General features: G+C 42.4%; 1 protein-coding gene across 3 annotated transcripts in view; it reads right to left on the reverse strand.

Moving 5' to 3' along the window:
• LOC130272551 (solute carrier family 40 member 1-like) overlaps window positions 1–23,503 on the reverse strand; it is a 59,326-nt gene extending 35,823 nt beyond the window's left edge. For 2 of the 3 annotated variants that reach the window (XM_056518402.1, XM_056518400.1), the window contains exons 1-3: window positions 23,043–23,503; window positions 22,440–22,548; window positions 16,526–16,593 (exon numbers count right to left, since the gene is read on the reverse strand). In XM_056518402.1, the coding sequence (XP_056374377.1) occupies window positions 16,526–16,593; window positions 22,440–22,539 (168 nt within the window). In that variant the 5' untranslated portion in view covers window positions 22,540–22,548; window positions 23,043–23,503. Of the gene's footprint in view, window positions 1–16,525; window positions 16,594–19,057; window positions 19,156–22,439; window positions 22,549–23,042 lie in introns of those variants that run through there. The other variant, XM_056518401.1, reaches the window with a different exon arrangement.
• Between the last annotated feature and the right edge of the window lie 2,237 nt (window positions 23,504–25,740).

The following is a 25,740-nucleotide window of genomic DNA, read 5'->3' on the forward strand; positions in this document are numbered from 1 at the left end:
CTCTACTGTCCCTACCAAAGTGATAACAGTTGTACAGTGTCCTGCATCATTATTATAGCAACTACAAGTCCAAGCAAGCATGAGAGGTTCCCTGTGTCCCGGTCACCTCTGGGGAAGTTGGCTATTTGTAAAGACTGTTTTCTGCCTTCTTCAGTAAAGTTCCAGTTGCATCAAAACCTGCTTTGGACTTTCATTTACTATATGCCATTTTGGCTTGGTTGTCGGCGGTACCCTACACCATACAACCACACCCTGGTGTCACGAACACTAGGGGCTAACAACATCTTGCCCCAGGGGTTAATATCATACCTACACCGCTACACCCCGTGGTCCCGCTATAACACCTGTGGCTCACCACATATGCATCTTTGACGCTTCAAGCCAGCCATCGAGCTTGAGTGGGTTTTAGCATTTATATTTTGGTTTGTTGGTGAATGGTGTTTTTTATCGGGTTCCTGGAGTTGAAGGACTAAAACACAAGCAAGATCTATGGGAGGAGATTTATTAAAAACCAGTGTAGAGTAAAAGTGGTGCTTCTTTCATTTTTCACAGGCCTCTTTTAAAAATGAAAGAAAGTTGATTGGTTGCTATGGGCAACTGCACCACTCTTCCTCTGCACAGTTTTGGATAAATCACCCTCTATGTTCTCATTTTCCTTCTATTATCTTGATTTATTGTTTTATCCCTCACTTATTTTTAAGTTAGGGACCGCCACCATGGTTGCGATCACCCTGTTAGGGAGGTGGGTTTCTCAAAAGGCATAGTAAGAAGGGTGGGAGGCTATAGAGACAGAGGGCACTGTATCCTTGCTCTTACTTCGCATTGAACCCCCCTCCTCTCCTTTCCCTTTCGTCCTAACCAGCAGCACAAGTGGGGTGTTCTGCCCCTGTGAACAGGGCCGGATTAACGTAGGGGCGGATGGAATGGCGGCTGCGTTAAAATAGGCCCGGTGGCCCGCACAAACGGCCCGCACAGACGGACCGGCGTATAACTTGTATTGCCCGACACCCAGACATGCAGGCATTTAGCGCTTCAGGCGAGTAGCGCTAAATGCTGGAAGACTTCACTTACCCCGCCCTCCTCCGCGTCTCCGATTGGCCGGCCTGAGTCTGATGAGGGACGTTGCGCATGTGACATCCCTCCGCAGACCCGCGCAGGACGTCGTCACTCGTCAGGCCGCCGCCGTAGAGGAGAAGCGCAGCACAGGACAGGTAATGTGTCTGTGTGTGCGTCTGTCAGAGGCGGCCACCGCCACCGCCTAAGGCCTCGCACTGGTGGGGGCCTCGCTCAGGCCCCCACCCTTTCACTGATGGTGATCGTCCAGCAGTAAGGAGGAAGAAGAACTGGGGGAGTAGATGGCCTCTGTGTGAGGTAACTAGGAGAGTGAATGGGGGGCATGTAGTGGCACTGCCTACATTGTCAGTGCTTTTTGGCTGCCCAGCCTGGCACATAGATTGTAGGAATCACAGCAGTACTTATCTTGTTATGCTGCACATGCTCTACAAGTGCCGTCCTGCTGTCGGGTCCTAAAGGAGGGGAAGGAACCTCAGAGCACAGCAGCCTGCTAGCATGAAACATATGAGCAAAGTAGGAGGAGAACTGTCTGTGCCCCTCCTCCACATGACGTAATCCTGAGGTCAGGGGTCTTGACTCCTGACCCCCAGCACTGGAAGCCATATATGAGGATCCTGTCAGCATCTCAGAAAGCTAGGGTATGTGCACTTATAGTTAGGGTATGTGCATTTATAGTTAGGGTATGTGCACTTATAGTTATGGTATGTGCACTTATAGTTATGGTATGTGCACTTATAGTTATGGTATGTGCACTTATAGTTAGGGTATGTGCATTTATAGTTATGGTATGTGCACTTATAGTTAGGGGATGTGCACTTATAGTTATGGTATGTGCACTTATAGTTAGGGTATGTGCATTTATAGTTATGGTATGTGCACTTATAGTTAGGGTATGTGCATTTATAGTTATGGTATGTGCACTTATAGTTAGGGTATGTGCATTTATAGTTATGGTATGTGCACTTATAGTTAGGGTATGTGCATTTATAGTTATGGTATGTGCACTTATAGTTAGGGTATGTACATTTATAGTTAGGGTATGTGCATTTATAGTTATGGTATGTGCATTTAGAGTTATGGTATGTGCACTTATAGTTAGGGTATGTGCATTTATAGTTAGGGTATGTGCACTTATAGTTATGGTATGTGCATTTATAGTTATGGTATGTGCACTTATAGTTAGGGTATGTGCATTTATAGTTAGGGTATGTGCACTTATAGTTAGGGTATGTGCATTTATAGTTAGGGTATGTGCACTTATAGTTAGGGTATGTGCACTTATAGTTAGGGTATGTGCATTTATAGTTATGGTATGTGCATTTATAGTTATGGTATGTGCATTTATAGTTAGGGTATGTACATTTATAGTTAGGGTATGTGCATTTATAGTTAGGGTGCGTGCATTTATAGTTAGGGTATGTGCACTTATAGTTAGGGTATGTGCATTTATAGTTATGGTATGTGCATTTATAGTTATGGTATGTGCATTTATAGTTAGGGTATGTACATTTATAGTTAGGGTATGTGCACTTATAGTTAGGGTATGTGCATTTATAGTTAGGGTATATGCATTTATAGTTAGGGTGCGTGCATTTATAGTTAGGGTATGTACATTTATAGTTAGGGTATGTGCACTTATAGATACGGTATGTGCATTTATAGTTATGGTATGTGCACTTATAGTTAGGGTATGTACATTTATAGTTAGGGTATGTGCATTTATAGTTAGGGTATGTGCATTTATAGTTATGGTATGTGCACTTATAGTTAGGGTATGTGCATTTATAGTTAGGGTATGTGCACTTATAGTTAGGGTATGTGCATTTATAGTTAGGGTATGTGCACTTATAGTTAGGGTATGTGCATTTATAGTTAGGGTATGTGCATTTATAGTTAGGGTATGTACATTTATAGTTAGGGTATGTGCATTTATAGTTAGGGTATGTACATTTATAGTTAGGGTATGTGCACTTATAGTTAGGGTATGTACATTTATAGTTAGGGTATGTGCACTTATAGTTAGGGTATGTGCATTTATAGTTAGGGTATGTGCATTTATAGTTAGGGTATGTGCACTTATAGTTAGGGTATGTGCATTTATAGTTAGGGTATGTGCATTTATAGTTAGGGTATGTACATTTATAGTTAGGGTATGTGCATTTATAGTTAGTGTATGTGCATTTATAGTTAGGGTATGTGCATTTATAGTTATGGTATGTGCACTTATAGTTAGGGTATGTGCATTGATAGTTAGGGTATATGCATTTATAGTTAGGGTATGTGCATTTATAGTTAGGGTATGTGCACTTATAGTTAGGGTATGTACATTTATAGTTAGGGTATGTGCATTTATAGTTATGGTATGTGCATTTATAGTTATGGTATGTGCACTTATAGTTAGGGTATGTGCATTTATAGTTAGGGTATGTGCATTTATAGTTAGGGTATGTGCATTTATAGTTAGGGTATGTGCATTTATAGTTAGGGTATGTGCATTTATAGTTAGGGTGCGTGCATTTATAGTTAGGGTATGTGCATTTATAGTTAGGGTATGTGCACTTATAGTTAGGGTATATGCATTTATATTTAGGGTGCGTGCATTTATAGTTAGTGTATGTGCATTTATAGTTAGGGTGCGTGCATTTATAGTTAGGGTATGTACACTTATAGTTAGGGTATGTACATTTATAGTTATGGTATGTGCATTTATAGTTAGTGTATGTACATTTATAGTTAGGGTATGTACATTTATAGTTAGTGTATGTACATTTATAGTTAGTGTATGTACATTTATAGTTAGGGTGCGTGCATTTATAGTTAGCGTATGTACACTTCTAGTTAGGGTATATGCATTTATAGTTAGGGTATGTACATTTATAGTTAGGGTGCGTGCATTTATAGTTAGGGTATGTGCACTTATAGTTAGGGTATGTGCATTTATAGTTAGGGTATGTGCATTTATAGTTAGGGTATGTACATTTATAGTTAGTGTATGTACATTTATAGTTAGGGTATGTACATTTATAGTTAGTGTATGTACATTTATAGTTAGGGTATGTACATTTATAGTTATGGTATGTGCATTTATAGTTAGGGTATGTGCATTTATAGTTAGTGTATGTACATTTATAGTTAGGGTATGTGCATTTATAGTTAGGGTATGTACATTTATAGTTAGGGTATGTGCACTTATAGTTAGGGTATGTGCACTTATAGTTAGGGTATGTGCATTTATAGTTAGGGTATGTGCACTTGTGTATAGGTGTGTGTATCTATATACATATGGATGGATGTGTGTATGTATTTGTCTTTTTAGGCATCCATGGTACTGTAATTACCAGGCTGGGTTTACTCTTGCATTGAGGCCTCCATCACTGCATACAGGGCTATTTTGTTTAGTAATATTCCAGGCACCTTGCCAGAAACCTGCAGAGCCTGTGTAGACCTGGGGGGCACCATTATATGGACCAGTGTTTTCCAACCAGGGTGCCTCAAGCTGGTGCAAAACTACAAATTGCTGTCCGGGCATGCTGGGAGTTATAGTTTTGCAACAGCTGTAGGCACTCTGCTTGGGAAACACTAATATGGGATCTACATGTGGGATATTGGTCTGTAGTATTATCCTGTCACTATATAGTGGTAATTGGAGTGGTCATAGTGTGGCTCAAATATTTGTAATAGTGGTGATATTGGTGATCCTAATCTGTGTACAGTGGTTATTGTTATTTTTTATTGATGTAGTAATATGTCATCCTAATATGGAGGTGTTAATTTGCTAGTAAACCCCAATCCTTGAGAAAATCCCTCTGCGTCCTCCCTTGTGAGTGGCGATACATACACTGAGGGAGATTTATCAAAACCAGTCCAGAGGAAAATTTGCCCAGTTGCCCATAGCAACCAATCAGCTCACTACTTTCATTTTTAACAAGGCCTCTGCAAATTGAAAGAAGCAATCTGATATGTTGCTATGGGCAACTGGGCAACTTTTCCGCTACACAGGTTTTGATAAATCTCCCCCACTGTGCGTATCACTGTTGTCTTATATTCCTTGAGGGTGGGGGTGGACTGGGTGCTGACCACCCATGCAACGTCATAACAGTTCATCAGCAAGGGCCTCATGTTTAAGCCACCTCGGATTTGGATTTAACTAAAATACAAAAGCTTGTGAATGCTATGCCCTATTATCCCCCATATGCACAGCGGCATCACAGTACTAGTACACCCTGTACTGTGACATCACTGTGTGTATTATCCCTGTACTGTGACATCACTGTGTGTATTATCCCTGTACTGTGACATCACTGTGTGTATTATCCCTGTACTGTGACATCACTGTGTGTATTATCCCTGTACTGTGACATAGCTGTGTGTATTATCCCTGTACTGTGACATCACTGTGTGTATTATCCCTGTACTGTGACATCACTGTGTGTATTATCCCTGTACTGTGACATCACTGTGTGTATTATCCCTGTACTGTGACATCAGTGTGTGTGTGTATTATCCCTGTACTGTGACATCACTGTGTGTGTATTATCCCTGTACTGTGACATCACTGTGTGTGTATTATCCCTGTACCGTGACATCACTGTGTGTGTATTATCCCTGTACCGTGACATCAGTGTGTGTGTATTATCCCTGTACTGTGACATCAGTGTGTGTATTATCCCTGTACTGTGACATCACTTTGTGTGTATTATCCCTGTACTGTGACATCACTGTGTATTATCCCTGTACTGTGACATCACTGTGTGTATTATCCCTGTACTGTGACATCACTGTGTGTATTATCCCTGTACTGTGACATCACTGTGTGTATTATCCCTGTACTGTGACATCACTGTGTGTATTATCCCTGTACTGTGACATCAGTGTGTGTGTGTGTATTATCCCTGTACTGTGACATCATTGTGTGTGTATTATCCCTGTACTGTGACATCACTGTGTGTGTATTATCCCTGTACCGTGACATCAGTGTGTGTGTATTATCCCTGTACTGTGACATCAGTGTGTGTGTATTATCCCTGTACTGTGACATCACTTTGTGTGTATTATCCCTGTACTGTGACATCACTGTGTATTATCCCTGTACTGTGACATCACTGTGTGTATTATCCCTGTACTGTGACATCACTGTGTGTATTATCCCTGTACTGTGACATCACTGTGTGTATTATCCCTGTACTGTGACATCATTGTGTGTATTATCCCTGTACTGTGACATCACTGTGTGTATTATCCCTGTACTGTGACATCAGTGTGTATATTATCCCTGTACTGTGACATCACTGTGTGTGTATTATCCCTGTACTGTGACATCACTGTGTGTATTATCCCTGTACTGTGACATCACTGTGTGTATTATCCCTGTACTGTGACATTACTGTGTGTATTATCCCTGTACTGTGACATCACTGTGTATTATCCCTGTACTGTGACATCACTGTGTGTATTATCCCTGTACTGTGACATCACTGTGTGTATTATCCCTGTACTGTGACATCACTGTGTGTATTATCCCTGTACTGTGACATCACTGTGTGTGTATTATCCCTGTACTGTGACATCACTGTGTGTGTATTATCCCTGTACTGTGACATCACTGTGTGTATTATCCCTGTACTGTGACATCACTGTGTGTATTATCCCCATACTGTGACATCACTGTGTGTATTATCCCTGTACTGTGACATCACTGTGTGTATTATCCCTGTACTGTGACATCACTGTGTATTATCCCTGTACTGTGACATCACTGTGTATTATCCCTGTACTGTGACATAACTGTGGTCGTTATCTGTGATGTGACATGACTGTGTATTAGCCCTGTACTGTGACGTCACTATGTATTATCCCTGTACTGTGACATCACTGTGTATATTATCCCTGTTCTGTGACATCACTGTGTATATTATCCCTGTTCTGTGACATCACTGTGTATATTATCCCTGTTCTGTGACATCACTGTGTGTATTATCCCTGTACTGTGACATCACTGTGTATTATCCCTGTACTGTGACATCACTGTGTGTATTATCACTTTACCCTGACGGCACTGTGTGCACATTAACCCTCTAGTGTGACATCACTGTTCATATGCCTATTAACCCTGTACTGTGATGTCACTTTGAATAATAACCCTGTTCTGTGAGTGAGTACAGGGTTGATATGCACAATGATGTCACAGTACAGGGATAATACACAGTGATGTCACAGAACAGGCATAATACACAGTGATGTCACACTACAGCGATAATATACAGTCATGTCACAGTACAGCGATAATATACAGTCATGTCACAGTACAGGGATAATACACACAGTGATGTCACAGTACAGGGATAATACACACAGTGATGTCACAGTACGGGTATAATACACAGTGATGTCACAGTACAGCAATAATATACACAGTGATGTCACAGTACAGGGATAATACACTGTGATGTCACAGTACAGGGATAATATACACAGTGATGTCACAGTACAGGGATAATATACACAGTGACGTCACAGTACAGGGATAATACACACAGAGATGTCACAGTACAGGGATAATATACACAGTGATGTCACAGTACAGGGATAATATACACAGTGATGTCACAGTACATGGATAATACACACAGTGATATCACAGTACAGGGATAATACACAGTGATGTCACAGTACAAAGATAATACACACAGTGATGTCACAGTACAGAGATAATACACACAGTGATGTCACAGTACAGAGATAATACACACAGTGATGTCACAGTACAGAGATAATACACACAGTGATGTCACAGTACAGGGATAATACACGCAGTGATGTCACAGTACAGGTATAATACACAGTGATGTCACAGTACAGAGATAATACACACAGTGATGTCACAGTACAGAGATAATACACACAGTGATGTCACAGTACAGGGATAATATACACAGTGATGTCACAGTACAGGGATAATATACACAGTGATGTCACAGTACAGGGATAATACACTGTGATGTCACAGTACAGGGATAATACACACAATGATGTCACAGTACAGGGATGATACACAGTGATGTCACAGTACAGGGATAATACACACAATGATGTCACAGCACATGGATAATACACAGTGATGTCACAGTACAGGGATAATACACACAATGATGTCGCAGTACAGGGATAATACACAGTGATGTCACAGTACAGGGATAATACACACAATGATGTCACAGTACATGGATAATACACAGTGATGTCACAGTACAGGGATAATACACACAATGATGTCACAGTACATGGATAATACACACAGGGATGTCACAGTACGGGGATAATACACACAGGGATGTCACAGTACAGGAAAAATACACAGTAATGTCATAGTACAAGGGTAATGTGCACAGTAATATAGTACAGGGGTAATGTGCACAGTGATATCATAGTACAGGGGTAATGTGCACAGTGATATCATAGTACAGGGGTAATGTGCACAGTGATATCATAGTACAGGGGTAATGTGCACAGTGACATCACAGTGCTAAGGATACTATACCAATTGTGTTTTGTATATAATTCATTTTATTATCGTGTGCATATCTTGTGTTCGTGGGGGCCTGTGTGTGGCTATCTGTGTGTGTGTGTGTGTGTATATATATGTGGGGACGACGACAATGCTACCTAATGTGGGGAGCCTGCTACTTACCTAATGTGGGGAGCCTGCTACTACCTAATGTGGGGAACCTGCTACTACCTAATGTGGGGAGCCTGCTACTGCCTAATGTGGGGAGCCTGCTACTGCCTAATGTGGGGAGCCTGCTACTGCCTAATGTGGGGAGCCTTCTACTGCCTAATGTGGGGAGCCTGCTGCTGCCTAATGTGGGGAGCCTGCTGCTGCCTAATGTGGGAAACCTACTGCTACCTAATGTGGGGAGCCTGCTACTACCTAATGTGGGGAGCCTGCTACTGCCTAATGTGGGGAGCCTGCTACTGCCTAATGTGGGGAGCCTGCTACTGCCTGATGTGGGGAGCCTACTACTGCCTAATGTGGGGAGCCTGCTACTGCCTAATGTGGGGAGCCTGCTGCTGCCTAATGTGGGGAGCCTGCTGCTGCCTAATGTGGGGAGCCTGCTACTGCCTAATGTGGGGAACCTACTGCTACCTAATGTAGGGAGCCTGCTACTGCCTAATGTGGGGAGCCTGCTACTGCCTAATGTGGGGAGCCTGCTACTGCCTAATGTGGGGAGCCTGCTACTGCCTAATGTGGGGAACCTGCTACTGCCTAATGTGGGGAGCCTGCCACTACCTAATGTGGGGAACCTACTGCTACCTAATGTGGGAGCCTGCTGCTGCCTAATGTAGGGAACCTGCTACTACCTAATGTGGGGAGCCTGCTACTGCCTAATGTGGGGAGCCTGCTACTGCCTAATGTGGAAAACCTGCTTCTACCTAATGTGGGGAACATGCTACCTACCTAATGTGGGGAACATGCAACCTACCTAATGTGGGGAACATGCTACCTGCCTAATGTGGGGAACATGCTACCTACTTAATGTGGGGAACATGCTACCTATCCTGGTAATTTAATATGCATAAAACGTGACAAAATTGCTTTGTGTTGCGTTTTCATTTTATATACTTTGATAAAAAGGCCCATGATGCTCTTAATCCGGCCCTGCCTGTGAAGCTGGCAGGACGGTGGAATTTTTTATTTCGCCAAAGTAATTAACTTTTAATTGCCCCCCTCTATAAAGGGCCTCCTACCACTGGCCACATTGCTTTTTTTCTGTCTTGTGCGGACAGCAGGACGGTGCAGGCTCTGCTTTTTTTTTCAGAGCCTGCATGGATAAATTTTTCCCTTTTGTAAGTGGTTTTTACTTATAATAGTTTTTTCTTACTTTTTCTGCAGTGCTTGCTGCTCTGCGGCACCTCGGGTTCTCCGTGTCTTCCGGCGGTTTGTGTGACACTGCCGCGGGATCGGGGGCTCTGAGTCTGGCTGGCTGCTTTATTCATTCCGGTGCCGGTTTGTTTATTCTGCTGTCGGACGATTCCTCCCTTACCTGTCAGAGGGGCCGTGCATCTGTCTGTGGCGTTTCCGGCCTCAACTCTGTGTTGCGGAGCCGCGGACTTTAAGTACGCCATCTGACGACCTCCGGTGTGGCATTTTTTCTCTTTTCTAGCGCTGATTGTGCTAATATTTGGTTATATTTAGCAGGATCTGCCCCTTCCAGCACATAGGAAGGGGCATGTACAAAGTAATATATATTTTGTTAAGTTTTTAACATTTTCTAAACTGCAGCAGCTAGGTCATTTCCGGGGGGTGGGGCCTATTTAAAAATTGGTGCCCTTTTTATAGGCAGCTTCGGCCTCTATTAGGCCTCTTGCTGCCTATCTAGCCAGTCTACACTGTGTGATACCTGCTGTATTGTGTTTTTTTAAATTTTTTTTGCAAAGAGCTTTATCTATTTCATAGGTAGCCTTTCTTCTGATGGGTTGCAACAAAGCGGGTTTAGGGTTCTTTCTAACCTATTGTTTTTAATTCGAGAACAATCTGTACTCCTCTATCGAGTGATCCATATTCTGGAGGACGCAAGTCCACCTCTAAAAGACGCCATCTGACTTGCGCTGATTATGGTACTCTGCTACCTGACGCCTATGAATTCTATAGGTGTCCTGGATGTCGTCCACCTGCTAATCCGGCTGAGCCTACGGTCCATGACATGTTCGTCTAGATGTAGGAGTTTATGGGGAACTCTATTAACGGGATCAAGAATTCCCTTTCCACCAAGAGGCCCTGAACCTTGTCTAGTCCTCCTGCTATTGTGGAAGATTCCGCCATGTCCGTGGGAGATCAGTCGGAGCAATCAGTGGAAGAAGTAGTCTCTCAGCCTCTTTTTCCTGTTGAAAAGATGCAGAGATTACTTACATCTATGCGATCAGGGATCAGGATGTTGATTAGGGGGAAGCCTCAACATCCACCTCTAGGGGACTCTGGGTTTTCAAAGTGGATGACACACTTAAAAAACGAATGAAGGCCGGGTGAAAGCATCTGGACAAGCCTGCTGGTCTCACCCGGAGGTTCAAGTTGATGTACCCGATGTCTGAAGCTGAGTCTGATTCCTGGGTTCCACCGCCAAAAATGGATATGGCTGTCAGCAAGTTGTCTAATAGAGTCTTAGTCCCTGCTGACGAATGCAGCAACCTCCAGGACCCCCTCAATAGGAAAGTGGACTCCCTGTTAAGGCGCAATTATTCTGCGGCCTCAGCATATGCCTCGGTAGCTGTTGCTTCAAGTGAGGTTGTAAGCTTGGTTAAGGAGCGTGTTCTCTGGATCCAATCCGAAATTGAAAACAACAATGTCACTAGGGAGGATAACCTAGACAGCTTCAAGACTCTTCTTCTCGGAGTGGACTTCATGTGTGAGTCAGCCCAACAGCACCTTAAACTTGCTGCCAAGTCCATGGGTCTCTCTTATGCAAGCAGGCGTCCCTAGTGGGACGGATAACACGTCAAAGTTTAACTTGTGTAGAATGCCCTTTGAGCCTAATTGGCTCTTTGGATCTGAGTTAGATCGCATTATGAAGGGTTTTGCCGACAAGAAGGGTAAATGTCTACCTGTACAAACCTTCTGTGGCAAAGGTAGAGCTAGAGGGAAGTACCAGGGCCCTTCCAGATCCCAAAGACGCCAGTCTAATCAGAAGCATGGTGGAGGACATGACCATGGCAAAGACCATAAGGCCGAGCTATGACTCTCCTCTAAGATCCACCAATGTTTCCCCTCTCCTTTTCCCTCTAGAAAGTCAGGTAGAGAAGTTATCTACCAATTCCCCTCCGGTTGGAGGTCGTTTAAGTTTATTTCTGTCAACCTGGATGGAAGAAATCCAGGATCCTTGGGTTCTAGACATTATTCAGTCGGGGTACAAAATAGATTTAATTTCCCCTCCTCCAAGGAAATTTTTTTAACAAAACTACTTCCTCAGCCAATGCAGGCTATTCCAGAGGACTTTGTCCTCCAGTAAATAGAAAAGCACACGCTGGAGGAAGTTCCCCTCGATAAAAGAGGATCAGGGGTGTATTCCCCAATCTTTCTAGTGCCATCGGGCAACTGGCGCATGATCACAGATCTTTGCTTTCTAAACCGTTTCATAAAGAAAAGGTGGTTCAGAATGGAAACCATTCGCTCAGTCATCAGCATCCTGGACCCTCAAGATCTTATGGTTACCATCGACTTGAAGGATGCTTACCTTCATGTCCCTATATTTCCTGCTCACAGGAAGTTCTTGAGGGTTGCTGTCACCATAAAAGGTATGATAAAACACCTCCAGTTTGCTGTTGTGCCCTGTGGCATTACTTCCGCTCCCCACACCTTTACAAAGGTGGTGGTTCCGGTGGTCTCTGCTCTCAGACTAAAAGGTCTAGAGATCATTCCTTACATAGATGACTGGCTTCTAAAAGCCGCTACTCTAAACGTTCTACAGTCTCAACTTCATTTGGCTCTAGATTTTCTCCAGCGCTTGGGCTGGATTATAAATTGGGAAAAGTCCTAAATCATCTCTTCCACCTACAGGAAGTTCCTGGGCTTTGTACTCAACTCCCTCAGATGACTTTGTCTATCACTCTGGAGAGAAGAGATTGGATCATAAGAGCCGCCGAGTTTTTGATGGTTCCTCGCAAAGTCTCCATCAGAACTCTGATGAAGATGTTGGGTCATATGTCAGCATCTGCAGCGGCAGTCCCCTGGGCCCTATGGCATCTCCGACCGCTTCAACATCAAGTCTTTGTGGTCTGCAATCGCAATCCCAGGGGGTTGGACAAAAAGTGCACCCTGTCATCCGAAGTTTGTGCATCTCTCAGATGGTGGACTAATCTGACAGTTGGGAAGTCCTTGATTCAACCTCATTAGATCACTTTGACCACGGATGCCTCCCTTCTAGGCTGGGGAGCCCATCTGGACGAGAATCCTGTACAAGGTACTTGGACCCCTCAGGAGAGACTTCTCTCCTCCAACATGAGAGAGCTGAGAGCAGTTCGTCTAGCTCTGCACCACTTCGCACCCCTTATTCTATGGAAAGCAAAAAGAGTTCGATCAGACAACACGACTGTAGTGTCATACATCAACAGACAGGGTGGCACGAAGTCTCAAGGTCTCCTCAAGAAGACCAGACTAATTCTCTCTTGGGCAGAGACCAACCTAACCCACCTTTCAGCAGTCCATATCAAAAGGAGATCTCAACATAGTCACAGATCACCTAAGTCGCGGCCTTCCAGTCCAAGGCGAATGGTCACTGAACGAAGATATCTTCAAGAAGATAACTCTACGGTGAGGTGTGCCAGAGATAGATCTCATGGCAACTCGTCTTAACGCCATGATGAGCAGGTTTTGCTCTCTTTACAAAAGTACAATCCTGTGTCAATAGACGCTCTGTCCATTCCATGGAGGTTCAGGCTAGCCTACATATTCCCTCCATTTTCCATGATACCGAAGGTATTGATGAAAGTCAGGCAAGACCAGACCTCAGTGATTGCCATCATAGCATTCTGGCCCAAGAGGTCCTGGTTCCCCCAGCTCATGAGGATGAGTCAAATGTGCTATTGGAGGCTTCCCCCCGAGCAGAACATTGTGTCTCACAATACAGGCTCCTGCCTAGATCTGAGGAGACTCAATCTGACAGCCGGTAGATTGGCAGGACCCTACTAGGTAGTGGGCTTTATTTGGAGGTCTTGACAACCATTGCACACTCTAGAGCAGAGTCTCAGACCTATTCCCAAATTGGATTTGTCTACTGTTCTTAAGGGGTTATGCTCTCCCCCCTTTGAACCTCTGGAAGAAGTCGACTTTAGGTATTTATGCCTTAAAGTCACCTTCTTATTGGCCATAACCTCAGCCAAAAGGATTGGCAAGCTCGAGGCCCTTTCAGCTTTTGAGCCTTATACAATTTTTCTCCCGGACTGAGTCCTGTTGAGATATTTGCCTACCTTTTGTTCCTAAAGTCGCTACTTTCTCCAACATCAATCAGGCTATATCCCTACCAGTTCCTAATCCATCCTCTCCTGAGGAAGTTGCAAATCATACCCTGGACATTTCAAGAATCCTCAGAATTTACATCTCAAGAACTGGAGAATTTAGACGATCTGAACACCTTCTTGTTTCTTTTTCAGGGAAGAACAAAGGTCTTAGAGCCTCTAAACCCTCTCTGAGTAGATGGATTAAAGAGGAAATTCGGGAGGCTTTTGTAGCCCAGGAGTTAACGCCTCCTGCCTTTGTCACTGCCCATTCCACCCGGGCAGTTTCTACTTCTTTTGCTGAAAGAAAAGCTGTTCCCCTGGAACAAATCTGTGCTGCTGCCTCCTGGGGCACGCATAATACGTTTATTAGTCATTATAGGGTTAATGCCAAATGTTATGAAGAGTTGGCCTTCGGTCAATCCATCCTAAGTACCACTCTTCCGTAGTCCCTCCCTATTTGTGTTGTTACTTGCTAAGTGCCCATTTGTGCTGCTGGTTAGGACGAAAGGAAAGAGTTAATTTTTTATGTAAATTTCTTTTCCCCATAGTCCTAGCAGACAAATATCCCGCCCTTAGTTTTTATTATTTTCTTGTTATTAAGCAATGTGGCCTTTTGGAGGAGGCCTCTTATGTGGGGGGGGGCAATTAAAAGTTAATTAAAAATTCCACCGTCCTGCCAGCTTCACAGGAGCAAAACACTCCACTTGTGCTGCTGATAGGACTAAGGGAAAACAAATTTACATTAAAAGTTAACGCTTCCTGTGCTTGCGTTTCACTATCATAGAGGATGATTGAGTATATAGGTTCTTCCTTGCACTTCAGGACCTGCAAACCAGTGTTTTTGGGTGTGTCTGATTTCATTTCTTCATTTATTTGGTTATGTATACTTGGTTTTACCAGTAGTGCATTCACAGTTATGTTTTAAGAGGGTACCCCCTGGAAAAAAATTTTTTTTTTAAATCAACTGGTGCCAGAAACTTAAGCAGATTTGTAAATAACTTCTATTTAAAAATCTTAATCTTCCAGTACTCTTTTTGAATTGACTTTCTGTCTGACCACAGTGCTCTCTGCTGACACCTCTGTCCATTATAGGAACTGTCCAGAGCAGGATAGGTTTGCTATGGGGATTTGTCCCTACTCTGGACAGTTCCTGACATGGACAGATGTGTTGGCAGAGAGCATTGTTGTCAGACTAAAAGGAAATTAAAAAAAGAAAAGTACTTCCTCTGGAGCATACAGCAGCTGATAAGTCTTGAAAAGATTAAGATTTTTAAATAGAAGTAATATATAAAGCATGTTTAACTTTCTGGCACCAGTTGATTTAAAAAAATGTTTTCCAGTGGAGTACCCCTTTCTTACCTAATCTGTCTGTTGGTGAATTATTAAGGACAGAGTTAGGCCTTGTTCAAATGGTGGAATTTTAAAGAGTTAATTTAAAAAATTTTTACTGGTTCAGATTGATTCAGCTTTCAATAAAGCACCATGTAGGACAATTTTTTATTTTTTTTTATATGTGCAGGAACGAACCACAGCAGGATGTCACAGATGTCCTTTAATGACTGAAAAGATGGCAAAAAAGCAGGGGCCTCCAGCTGCTCCAAAGCAAAATATAGTAGTTAAAACTTCACTTTTATTCAGTTATGTTAAAAACAATGGGATATCCAGTACAGTGATAAAACAAGAAACTTCGACGCGTTTCGTGACAAATGTGGCTCTTAGTTGTGGGAATACATTACAGGGCAGGAAGTGTGAGCGTGTGTCTCCCCATGAACTTACCTTACTGATCCGCTCCACAATTTGTGGCTTTGTATGTCCGCAATCGAGCTTGCACACGTCATGCTGATTCTGGTTCTGGCCTTCGCTGACTCCTGGCAGGCACATTTGAGGTTGTCACTATATAAGGGGCCGATGCCCGGTAATGTATTGCCATGACTAAGAGCCACATTTGGCTCGAAACGCCTCGGTGTTCTGGTTTTATCACTGTACTGGACATCCTATTGTTTTTAACATAACTGAATAAAAGTGAAGTTTTAACTACTATATTTTGATTTGGAGCAGCTGGAGGCCCCTGCTTTTTTGTCCTCTTTTCAGTACAAGTCAGGGATACGTCCCGCTGTTTGCCTGCCCTGCTCTCCGAACACAGACTTCTTCTGCAGCCATGGAATGCTTAATAGTGGTGAGCTGAATTCACAATATTTTTTCTTTTGTCCTTTAATGACACCTGATGCACCATTTGGGGAACCAGCGGGGGTCATAGAGAACATGATCAAGACCAGTGTTTCCCAACTAGGGCACCTCTGACTTTTGCATGCTGCCTGGGAAACACTGATCTAGACATTTATATCTCTGGACTTTTTCTGTCAAGTATGAAAATAACCACCTTCTAATGTCAATCACTTACAGTTTTACTATTTTATAGTACACCACTGTATTACTGTGTGTTTCACATTCATAGTGTACTTACCCATATTGAAAGTGCACAGCTTACATAGACAAGAAATCTTGGTCCCATGAGGTAGCTGACAGCTGGGCCTGATAAAACCAATAGAGTTAGTTGGTATATAATGACACATGGACACTGTGTATGTTCTGTTTCTAAATAGAACTAGGAATAGGAGGGGGAAATACAAAGGTTTCCAAACCATAATACAATTCTAAACACTTAATACAAACTCTTTCTTATCAAATTTATTCGTGGAAACAAAAAAAAAAAAAAAAGAATAATCATTGAAAAACAAAGTTGTTAGCCCCTTAACGACAATGGACGTAAATGTACGTCCTGGTGCGGTGGTACTTAGAGTACCAGGACGTACATTTACGTCCTGTGTATGACCACGAGCATCGGAGCGGTGTTCGTGTCACGCACGGCAGGTTCTGGCTGCTAGCAGCAGCTGGGGACCCGCCGGTAATGGCCTACATCCGCGATCACGCGGATGTCCTCCATTAACCCCTCAGATGCCGTGATCAGTACAAATCACGGCATCTGCGGAAATGCGCATGTTAAAATAGATGATCGGATCGCCCGCAGCGCTGCCGTGGGGATCCGATCATCTGTAATGGTGGACAGAGGTCCCCTCACCTGCCTCCGTCCATCTCCCGGCGTCTCCTGCACTGGTATGAGATCGAGCAGACCAGAGCAGTAGATAGCCGATAATACTGATCAGTGCTATGTCCTATGCATAGCACTGAACAGTATTAGCAATCAAAATCAAGATTGCTATAGATAGTTCTCTATGGGGACATAAAAAGTGTAAAAAAAAAAGTTGAAAAATGTAAAAATAAACAAGTAAAAAAAAAGTGAAAAATCCCCTCCCCCAATAAAAATGAAAATTGTCAGTTTTTCCCACTTTACCCCCAAAAAGTGTAATTTTTTTAAAATAAACATATTTGGTATCGCCGCGTGCGTAAATGTCCAAACTATCCAAAAATGCTGCTTTTTAGTCCCATTTTATTCCCCCAATTTTTTTTTTAAATGATCTAAAAGTTTTATATATGCAAATGTGGTGTCGATAAAAAGAACAGATGATGGCACAAAAAATGAGCCCTCATACCGCCCTATATACAGAAAAATGAATAAGTTATAGGTGGTCAAAATAGAGCGATTTTAGATTACTGATTTAGTACAAAAAGTTTTAGATTTTTTTTAAGCGGTACAATAATATCAAATTATCTAGCCATGGGTATCATTTTAATCGTATTGACCCACAGAATAAAGAACAAGTCATTTTTACCGTAAAGTGTAAAATGTGAAAACGAGACCCTCCAAAATGTGCAAAATTGTGGTTTTCATTTAAATTTCCTCCCTAAAGAAATATTTTTATGGGTTTGCCGTACATTTTATGGTAAAATGAGAGGTTTCATTACAAAAGTACAATTGGTCACGCAAAAAACAAGCCCTTATATGGGTCTGTACATGGAAATCTAAAAGAGTTATGCATTTTAGAAGGCGAGGAGGAAAAAACAAAAAAATGCAAAAATAAAATTGGCCATATCCATAAGGTTAAAATGGGCTTGATCCTTAAAAGGATACTCCGCCCCTAGACATCTTATCCCCTATCCAAAGGATAGGGGATAAAATGTCAGATCGCCGGGGTCCCGCTGCTGGGGACCCCCGGGATCGCTGATGCGGCACCACGCGAGTTCGCCCTCTGCGTAATGACGGGCGATACAGGGGACGGAGCAGCGTGACGTCATGGCTCCGCCCCTCGTGACACAACGGCCCGCCCCCTTAATGAAAGTCTATGGCAGGGGGCGTGATGATCACCACTTGTATTGAAGGGGCGGGCCGTGACGACACGAGGGGGCGTGACCGTGACGTAACGATGCTCCGGCCCCTGTATTGTCCGTCATTACGTGCAGAGCAAACTCGCTCTGTGCAGTAATGATAGCGGGGTGCCGCAGCGGCGATCCAGGGGGTCCCCAGCAGCGGGACCCCGGCAATTTGACATCTTGGATAGGGGATAAGATGTCTAGGGGCGGAGTACCCCTTTAAGGGGTTAATTATCCATTGAACAGGAATAAATATTTAAATATTATTTTTAATTGGGTAACTGCACTGCACAGAATGCATTGTTCTTTTGCATCCATCAAGATCTGTGTAGAGGAAGAGTGGTGAACTTTATGGTAAACATGACATGTTTTCTTTATTCTGTGAATAAAAGGATATCCAAATTATATAGTTTTTCTATTATAGTATTACTTTAAAGGGGTACTGGAAACATCTTATCCCCTATCCAAAGGGCTCCCCACGATTCAGGTAAGTAGACCATCAGCCACCATTTTAGCTCATCAGACCATGTGTGTTAAAGTTCCTGTATCAAGGGCGTACCCAGGGGCGTAGCTTGTAGCTTCTGAGCCCAGATGCAAAATCTGCATCAGGGCCCCTATATGCCAATTATAATACTGGTCTTTTATGGAGAAGATGTGCTTTGGGGCCCCCTCAGCCACCAGGGCCCCGATGCGATTGCTACCTCTATAGCTACGTCCCTGGGCATACCTGTACGCCTAATGTCTGCTACATGTTAAAAATGAAAGAAGCAATCTGGTTGCTATGGACAACTGCACCACTCAAATCTCCCCCTATGGTACTATCACAGCTTATTTTAGGGGAGAATATGCTACCTTCATAATTACTACGGGGCAGACTTATAAAGCTGTCTATGAGAAAATTTGTCTCCGTTTCCCATAAGAGGAGCACAGTATGATATTAAAGCTGCATTGTGATTGGTTGCTATGGGTCATATTGCATGACTGTAATACTTCCCCCCTCTACAAGTGATTAATACAATCATACAATGCCTATATAATACTGCCCTATAGTACACAACATAAAACACATTATACTGAACACTATGTAAAGAACAACGTTAGTTCTATGACATAAAACTATATATATATATATATATATATATATATATATATATATATATATATATATATATCTCTGGGCTGGGCCTGGCAGCAGTCCATTTCATGCACTGATATCTATATTGCCCGTAATGTGAACCCTAAAGCCTGAGATGTGTAAAAGTAACTGTGAAAAGTGTTCAGGAGATCCATACAACAAGGTAAACAATAAAGTGACCCAGTTTTGCGGTGGTAATAAAAGAAAGATGATGACCTGTGAAACATACAGGACTCGACTGGCTTTATTGTATTAAAGATTTATAGGAGAAATGCTACTAATGGCTGCATCATATCCTCTTTTATTTATGAGAATGGCTATTATAACGAAACCACCTACAATAAAACAAAATGGATAAATACTCAGTATTTAATGTAGAATTTACATTTTGATGTTTAGTTTACTTTTTTTCCCCCCTTGTGCAGATGAACCAGAGCTGAACACGTAATTTAAAGCGGTTTTAAACCACAAGAAAAAAATGACATATTGCTAGGTTGTGCCATCACTTTCTGATTAATGTGTGATTTCCAAAATCCTTAAAGGGGTACTCCGCCCCTAGACATCTTATCCCCTTTCCAAAGGAAAGGGGACAAGATGTCAGATCGCCGGGGTCCCGCTGCTGGGGACCCCCGGGATCTCTGCTGCGGCACCGAGTTCGCTCTGTGTGTAATGACGGGCAATACAGTGGCCGGAGCATCGCTATGTCATGGCTCCACCCCTTGTGACGTCACAGCCCGCCCCCTCAATACAAGTCTATGGGAGGGGGCGTGGCGGTTGTCACATCCCCTGCCATAGACTTGCATTAAGGGGGCGGGCCGAGATGTCACGAGGCGCGGAGCCATGATGTCACACTGCTCCGTCCCCTGTATCGCCCGTCATTACGCACAGAGCGATCTCGCTCTGTGCAGCAATGATAGCTGAGTGCCGCAGCGGAGATCCCGGGGGTCCCCAGCAGCGGGACCCCGGCGATATGACATCTTATCCCCTATCCTTTGGATAGGAGATAAGATGTCTAGGGGCGGAGTACCCCTTTAAGGCTAAGTTTACATGGCGGAAATCCCGCTGCAGCAGAGTCCCATTGTTTTCAATGGGATTCTGCTGCACTGTGCACACAGCAGAATTTCCGCAGCAGATGTTTCTGCCGAGGAAATCCAATCCCAGTGTCTGCAGAAACATTGAAATGTTTGGCATTTCTGTGGATCCCACTCGGAAATGCATTGCCATCTATGGAGACATAGTGCATTTCCAAGTGGTCCTAGTGCCGCTGAACCAAGCAAATGAGTGGAATGTCACATTTCTGCCCGTGTGGACATGGCCTAATGATCCACAGTAATGCCCTGTTCACATCTACTCTCAGCACGTAGCTTGTAACAACAAAAAGCCAGAACAAGTCTATATTTTACTGTTTACCCCTTGGCAGTATACATGTTTTTTGTGGCATAGCGCATAGACTAGTGTGGTAGACTATGCTATTCTATCCCACAAATAAAATATACTCTGGCAGAGTCACAAATGGACAATGTATGGTCTATTCAGCTTTAAAGGCCTACTACTATATACATGAGTACCTTTTCTCAACATTTCCATGTATATAAGTGAAATACAGCCAATGATAGATATGAACAAGGCCTAAAAGTGGTTGCCAAAATGTATAATGTGGCTGGGGGTTATAAAAAAACAAAAAAAAACTATACTCACCTACTCCAATCCCCATGCAACTGCCGCACTGATGATCCCTGATCTTCTCAGCTGCTTCCTTCTATTGTCCCTTCAGGAACTTGCGCACTTAGCCAATCACTGGCTGTAGTGGTGTCTTGATTCAGTCAGTGAATGGCTGAGCAGGGCAGTTTCTGCGGGACAATGTGTCATCCGGAAGCAGCCGAAAAGACTGGGCGCATCTTCACGGCAGTTGCAGGGATCAGAGATGTACGAGTATAGGTCCTTTTTTATTTTAACTATGGCTTCTTTATGGATTTCTCCTGCAAAATTGGTGGTAGAGTTATTCTGCCCCTTTGTTCAAGTTATCCGTAAGGGGATTAAAGGTCAGACCTCAACAGTTATGGAATGATGACACATTCTAACTATATAAAAATTAAAGAGTATTCCCATTTTACATATTAAGGTCCCCTTCACACATGAGCACTGTGTAGGACAAAAAAAATGAAGGGATCTCATCTTAACCATATGGCAAAACATGATGGGCATTCACCATTAACGCTGATGCTGAATCATAATGAGAAGTCTCTGGATTAAGATAATATAGAGGGTTCATCCCCAGTCCCATGTAAAACCTTATTAAATCTTAACTTTATTTGTTACATTAGTATATCGGTGTTTCTGTGAAGGACTGCGCTGTCTGACGATTAATACGGTATATTATTATGAGGGACATAAAAACGCTTCACAAAACAAGATATTTTTATTGGTCTACACTGGCAGTGTTGTATTTTATATAAACCTGTGAACTTTTTGGCATTCCTATATATGGACTATGTGTTTGAAGTTTTTAATGTAACCTTTTTATTTAATTCATAATTGTTGATACCTTGGTTCCTTTTTGGATTAGTTCTATGAAGAATTTGGGCCATTATTTTATTGAAAAGAGAAATATATATATATATATATATATATATATATATATATATATATACACACACACACACATTTAACCAAGAAACGTCCATCTTTCTATACATTCTATACATAGTCCTCATATAACCTTTTTCATTTGTTTTGGACCACAGAATGTTATATACACTCCTATGTGTGTTGTGTTCACAAATGTACAGATAAATAGTGGTTGCCATAAATTACCTGAATTACATTTCATACCTAATACTATAACATACCTTAAAAATGTTGCAAACTTTACTAAATATACTACTCTGTGGATACTTTGAAAGTGCTTTGTATATGTAAAAATGTAAATAATATTTATTGAATGATAAAAATCAGATGCGAGTGCCATATTTACCAAGTAATTTCTTCTTCGTGCCCTTATCTTGTGTACTAGGGGGCTGTGCTTCTGCCCTTTCATTTCCAGGACCCTCAAATTCTTCTAATTCTTCCAGCATTGCAGATTACTATACACAAAAAAAGAAGCAGCCATTTCAATTTACATGCACTGGCAACCATGCAAACTTAAAATCGTGAAACATAAAAACTACAAACACAACATTTCACCTCTAGATGACTAAAATAAGCGAACGGTGTGCGGGATGTCATGATCATTACGGCGATATACTAAATACCATATTTATATGGAAACAAAACTTACATTGTAAGTCTTGCCAAACACAAAATAATTATAAATGGTAATACTAAGAATTATAAAATATCATCGGTATAAACAGGCGGTTTGTACAATATTCCCAATGCACAGATACGCTCACATTTGCCCGTATTGTGTTAATAATTGTCTATTATAGATAGTTTTATACCTTGTAATCACTTTCCAGCATTTCAAGTTCATTTTGTAAGATCTTTAGAATTTAGAAACTCTAAACATCCCGTACTTACCTCTCCTTTATACTAAAGGGAATATTGGAAAATGTAAAATAACCTCAGTGGTACTTACCATACACACGCAGCATCAAAACTCTCATGTGTCCTAATGTGTTTTTTCAACCGGTTGCTGGAAACAGAGTGATAAACGGAGAGGGGTCCTCCCAGGCATGGAAAGATGAAATTTTCAAAAGGAAAAAAAAAGGTGAAGGAAAAGAAAAGGGATGAGATCACTTTATGAAACTTACATGTACACTTGCTAACATGTACCCCATTGTGTAAAAATGCTGGAGGTGCAAATGTTTCATGTTTGTTGTGAAAAGGACAGCCAGCACTTTCTGTCACACGTGACAGCCTAGTACAATGTGCTGTATCTGGGGTCATTCTGAGCTATGGGAATGCAGCGGCTGGAGACAGCCTATGCATTAGGCAGCCTGGGATTTCATTTTTACAACACAATGGGGGGGAAAAAAAGCTGTCCCGATGCACGCAATCAGAGAGTTATATGGACACAAGCCTGCTCTCCCTGAGCTGTATATAACCATTTGTCTTTATAGCTGTTGGGTTTAGAAACACTCTCCGCTTCTAGCATCCCAAATACTGTAGGGCAAGTTACAAGAAAAAAAATAAAAATAATTAATATATATATATATATATATATATATATATGTCCAGATAGCAAGGAGGAGCAGCACACCAGGAATGCAAAGGTGTAGCGGGTGCAAGCGGGCCCAATCGCAGCCCGGGTCACTGGCAGCAGCAGTGATGTATAGTAGAATAAAGCGTCCCGCAGCACTCCAATAGTGATCAAAATAAGGTTTATTTCCTCATGGTAAGATACTTAAGATATCTTACCATGAGGAAATAAACCTTATTTTGATCACTATTGGAGTGCTGCGGGACGCTTTATTCTACTATATATATATATATATATATATATATATATATATATATATATAAAAATTCTGCCCATTAGAATCCTAGCGCACAGGATTGTTCATTTTGGTACATCGATCACTTCAGGTTATTATTTGTTTTCATCCTCATCACATTTACAGCACTGGGAATTGCACGTCCAATCCACAGCACGGCAGGTGTGCGGCAACACCAAACAGTAGACAAAGGAGAAGGAGGAGCCAGCGTGGAAATAGCAGAAGGTCCCTTTATTGTATAACATCCGAAACACAGGCACAGGAATACATAATGACGCGTTTCAGGCGTGAACCGCCCTAAGGGCGGTTCACGCCTGAAATGCGTCATTATGTATTCCTGTGCCTTTGTTTCGGATGTTATACAATAAAGGGACCTTCTGCTATTTCCACGCTGGCTCATCCTTCTCATAAGATTTATATTAATACAAATTAGACATATACTCTGTAGAATGTAAGTCTTCATTTACAAGAGATGATGTAAACATTTTTTAGTGATCAAAAGAAAAAAATATTTATGTGGTGTCCCGGCACCGTATTTCATACTGTGCCTTGGTGGGGGGGGGGGGGGGGGTTCCCAAAGTCAGAGTCCCTAGGACTGTGGGGGCCTGCTTCCCTAGTTAGCCCCTAGTCACCCCTTAGTAAGTTAATATTTATAAAAATTATCATTGTAAATATGTATATTGCATTACTCACTTGTTTGGCATCGCAGGACCTTAGGTCATGTGATCCGTTACTCAGAACTCTATGGTATGTTGAAGGACCTTAGGTGGTTCTTGTGTCATGTGTTCACCCACAATGCCGTGTAGTGACAGTTATGGACCAATCCAAAACGGTTCAGCCCCTGCCCATATAAGGGAGCTGCGGCCATGATTCGCTCTCTTGGGTTGCTGTCACTGAACGAGGTAGGACGTCCACAACTTTCAAGTACGTTTACTAGGCCAAAGCCTTGCGGCCTCGGCCTATACCAAAGCTTTTGTACATCTACAATACCCGCTACTCTCCGCAAGATCACTGGACCTAAATGCACCCCTAAATCCAGCGGATCTATGCTATGGAATCTTCTAAAAGCTAAATTGAGCTTATCTGATCCCAACCAACTGTCAATCGCTGCTCAACTGTACATAGACTCTGTTATCTGGACTGTTATTGATATTGCCTGCTACAGAAAATCTTCAGTAAAAGTTCTTGCAAGTTTTCAGTTAAACAGTGGTTGTGGACATTCCATTTATTAGGCACTCACCTATCGCTCTTGGGAAGGGTGGCGATAAGCCCAGCACCATTACAGTATTTAACCCTCACCCTGGCATCACGAGTGACAAGGGTTAACGGCACTCTTTATTATTCAGCAGCAACACCCCAACTACCCTACAACCCCTGAGGAGTACCACATTTACCTATTTAGTGGGTGCAGAAGTTACAATTACTCTGGGGCCCTGGTAATAAGGGAAACCAGCAGCCAGTCATGTAAGCCAACCACTTATTTGTTTTACATTACACCAGAATTGTGTGTAAATGTTTTCACTTATTTATGTTGGCGCATTTAGGCCGAGCTTTCCAGCAAAGCCTTTCGGGGAACGCACTAAAGTGTGCAAAACACAGAAAAAATGTGGAGCAAGTCAGGGAAGACAGTTTTTTTTGGCATACATTGCATATGAATTCTGGCACATTTGTAATAGTAAATCTGCACCAACGTCATTTTTTAGTAGCTTATAAATTCTGGCATCATGAAACATACCTAAAAAAAAAAATGACACAATGCTGCACGAAAAATCCAGTGATCATTCGTGTTATCCTGCCCTTCCAATACCCATATCACCCGGGAGTCCGGCTGAGGAATTC

Source organism: Hyla sarda, chromosome 5, assembly GCF_029499605.1.
Source record: "Hyla sarda isolate aHylSar1 chromosome 5, aHylSar1.hap1, whole genome shotgun sequence".
Classification (NCBI taxonomy): Eukaryota; Metazoa; Chordata; class Amphibia; order Anura; family Hylidae; genus Hyla; species Hyla sarda.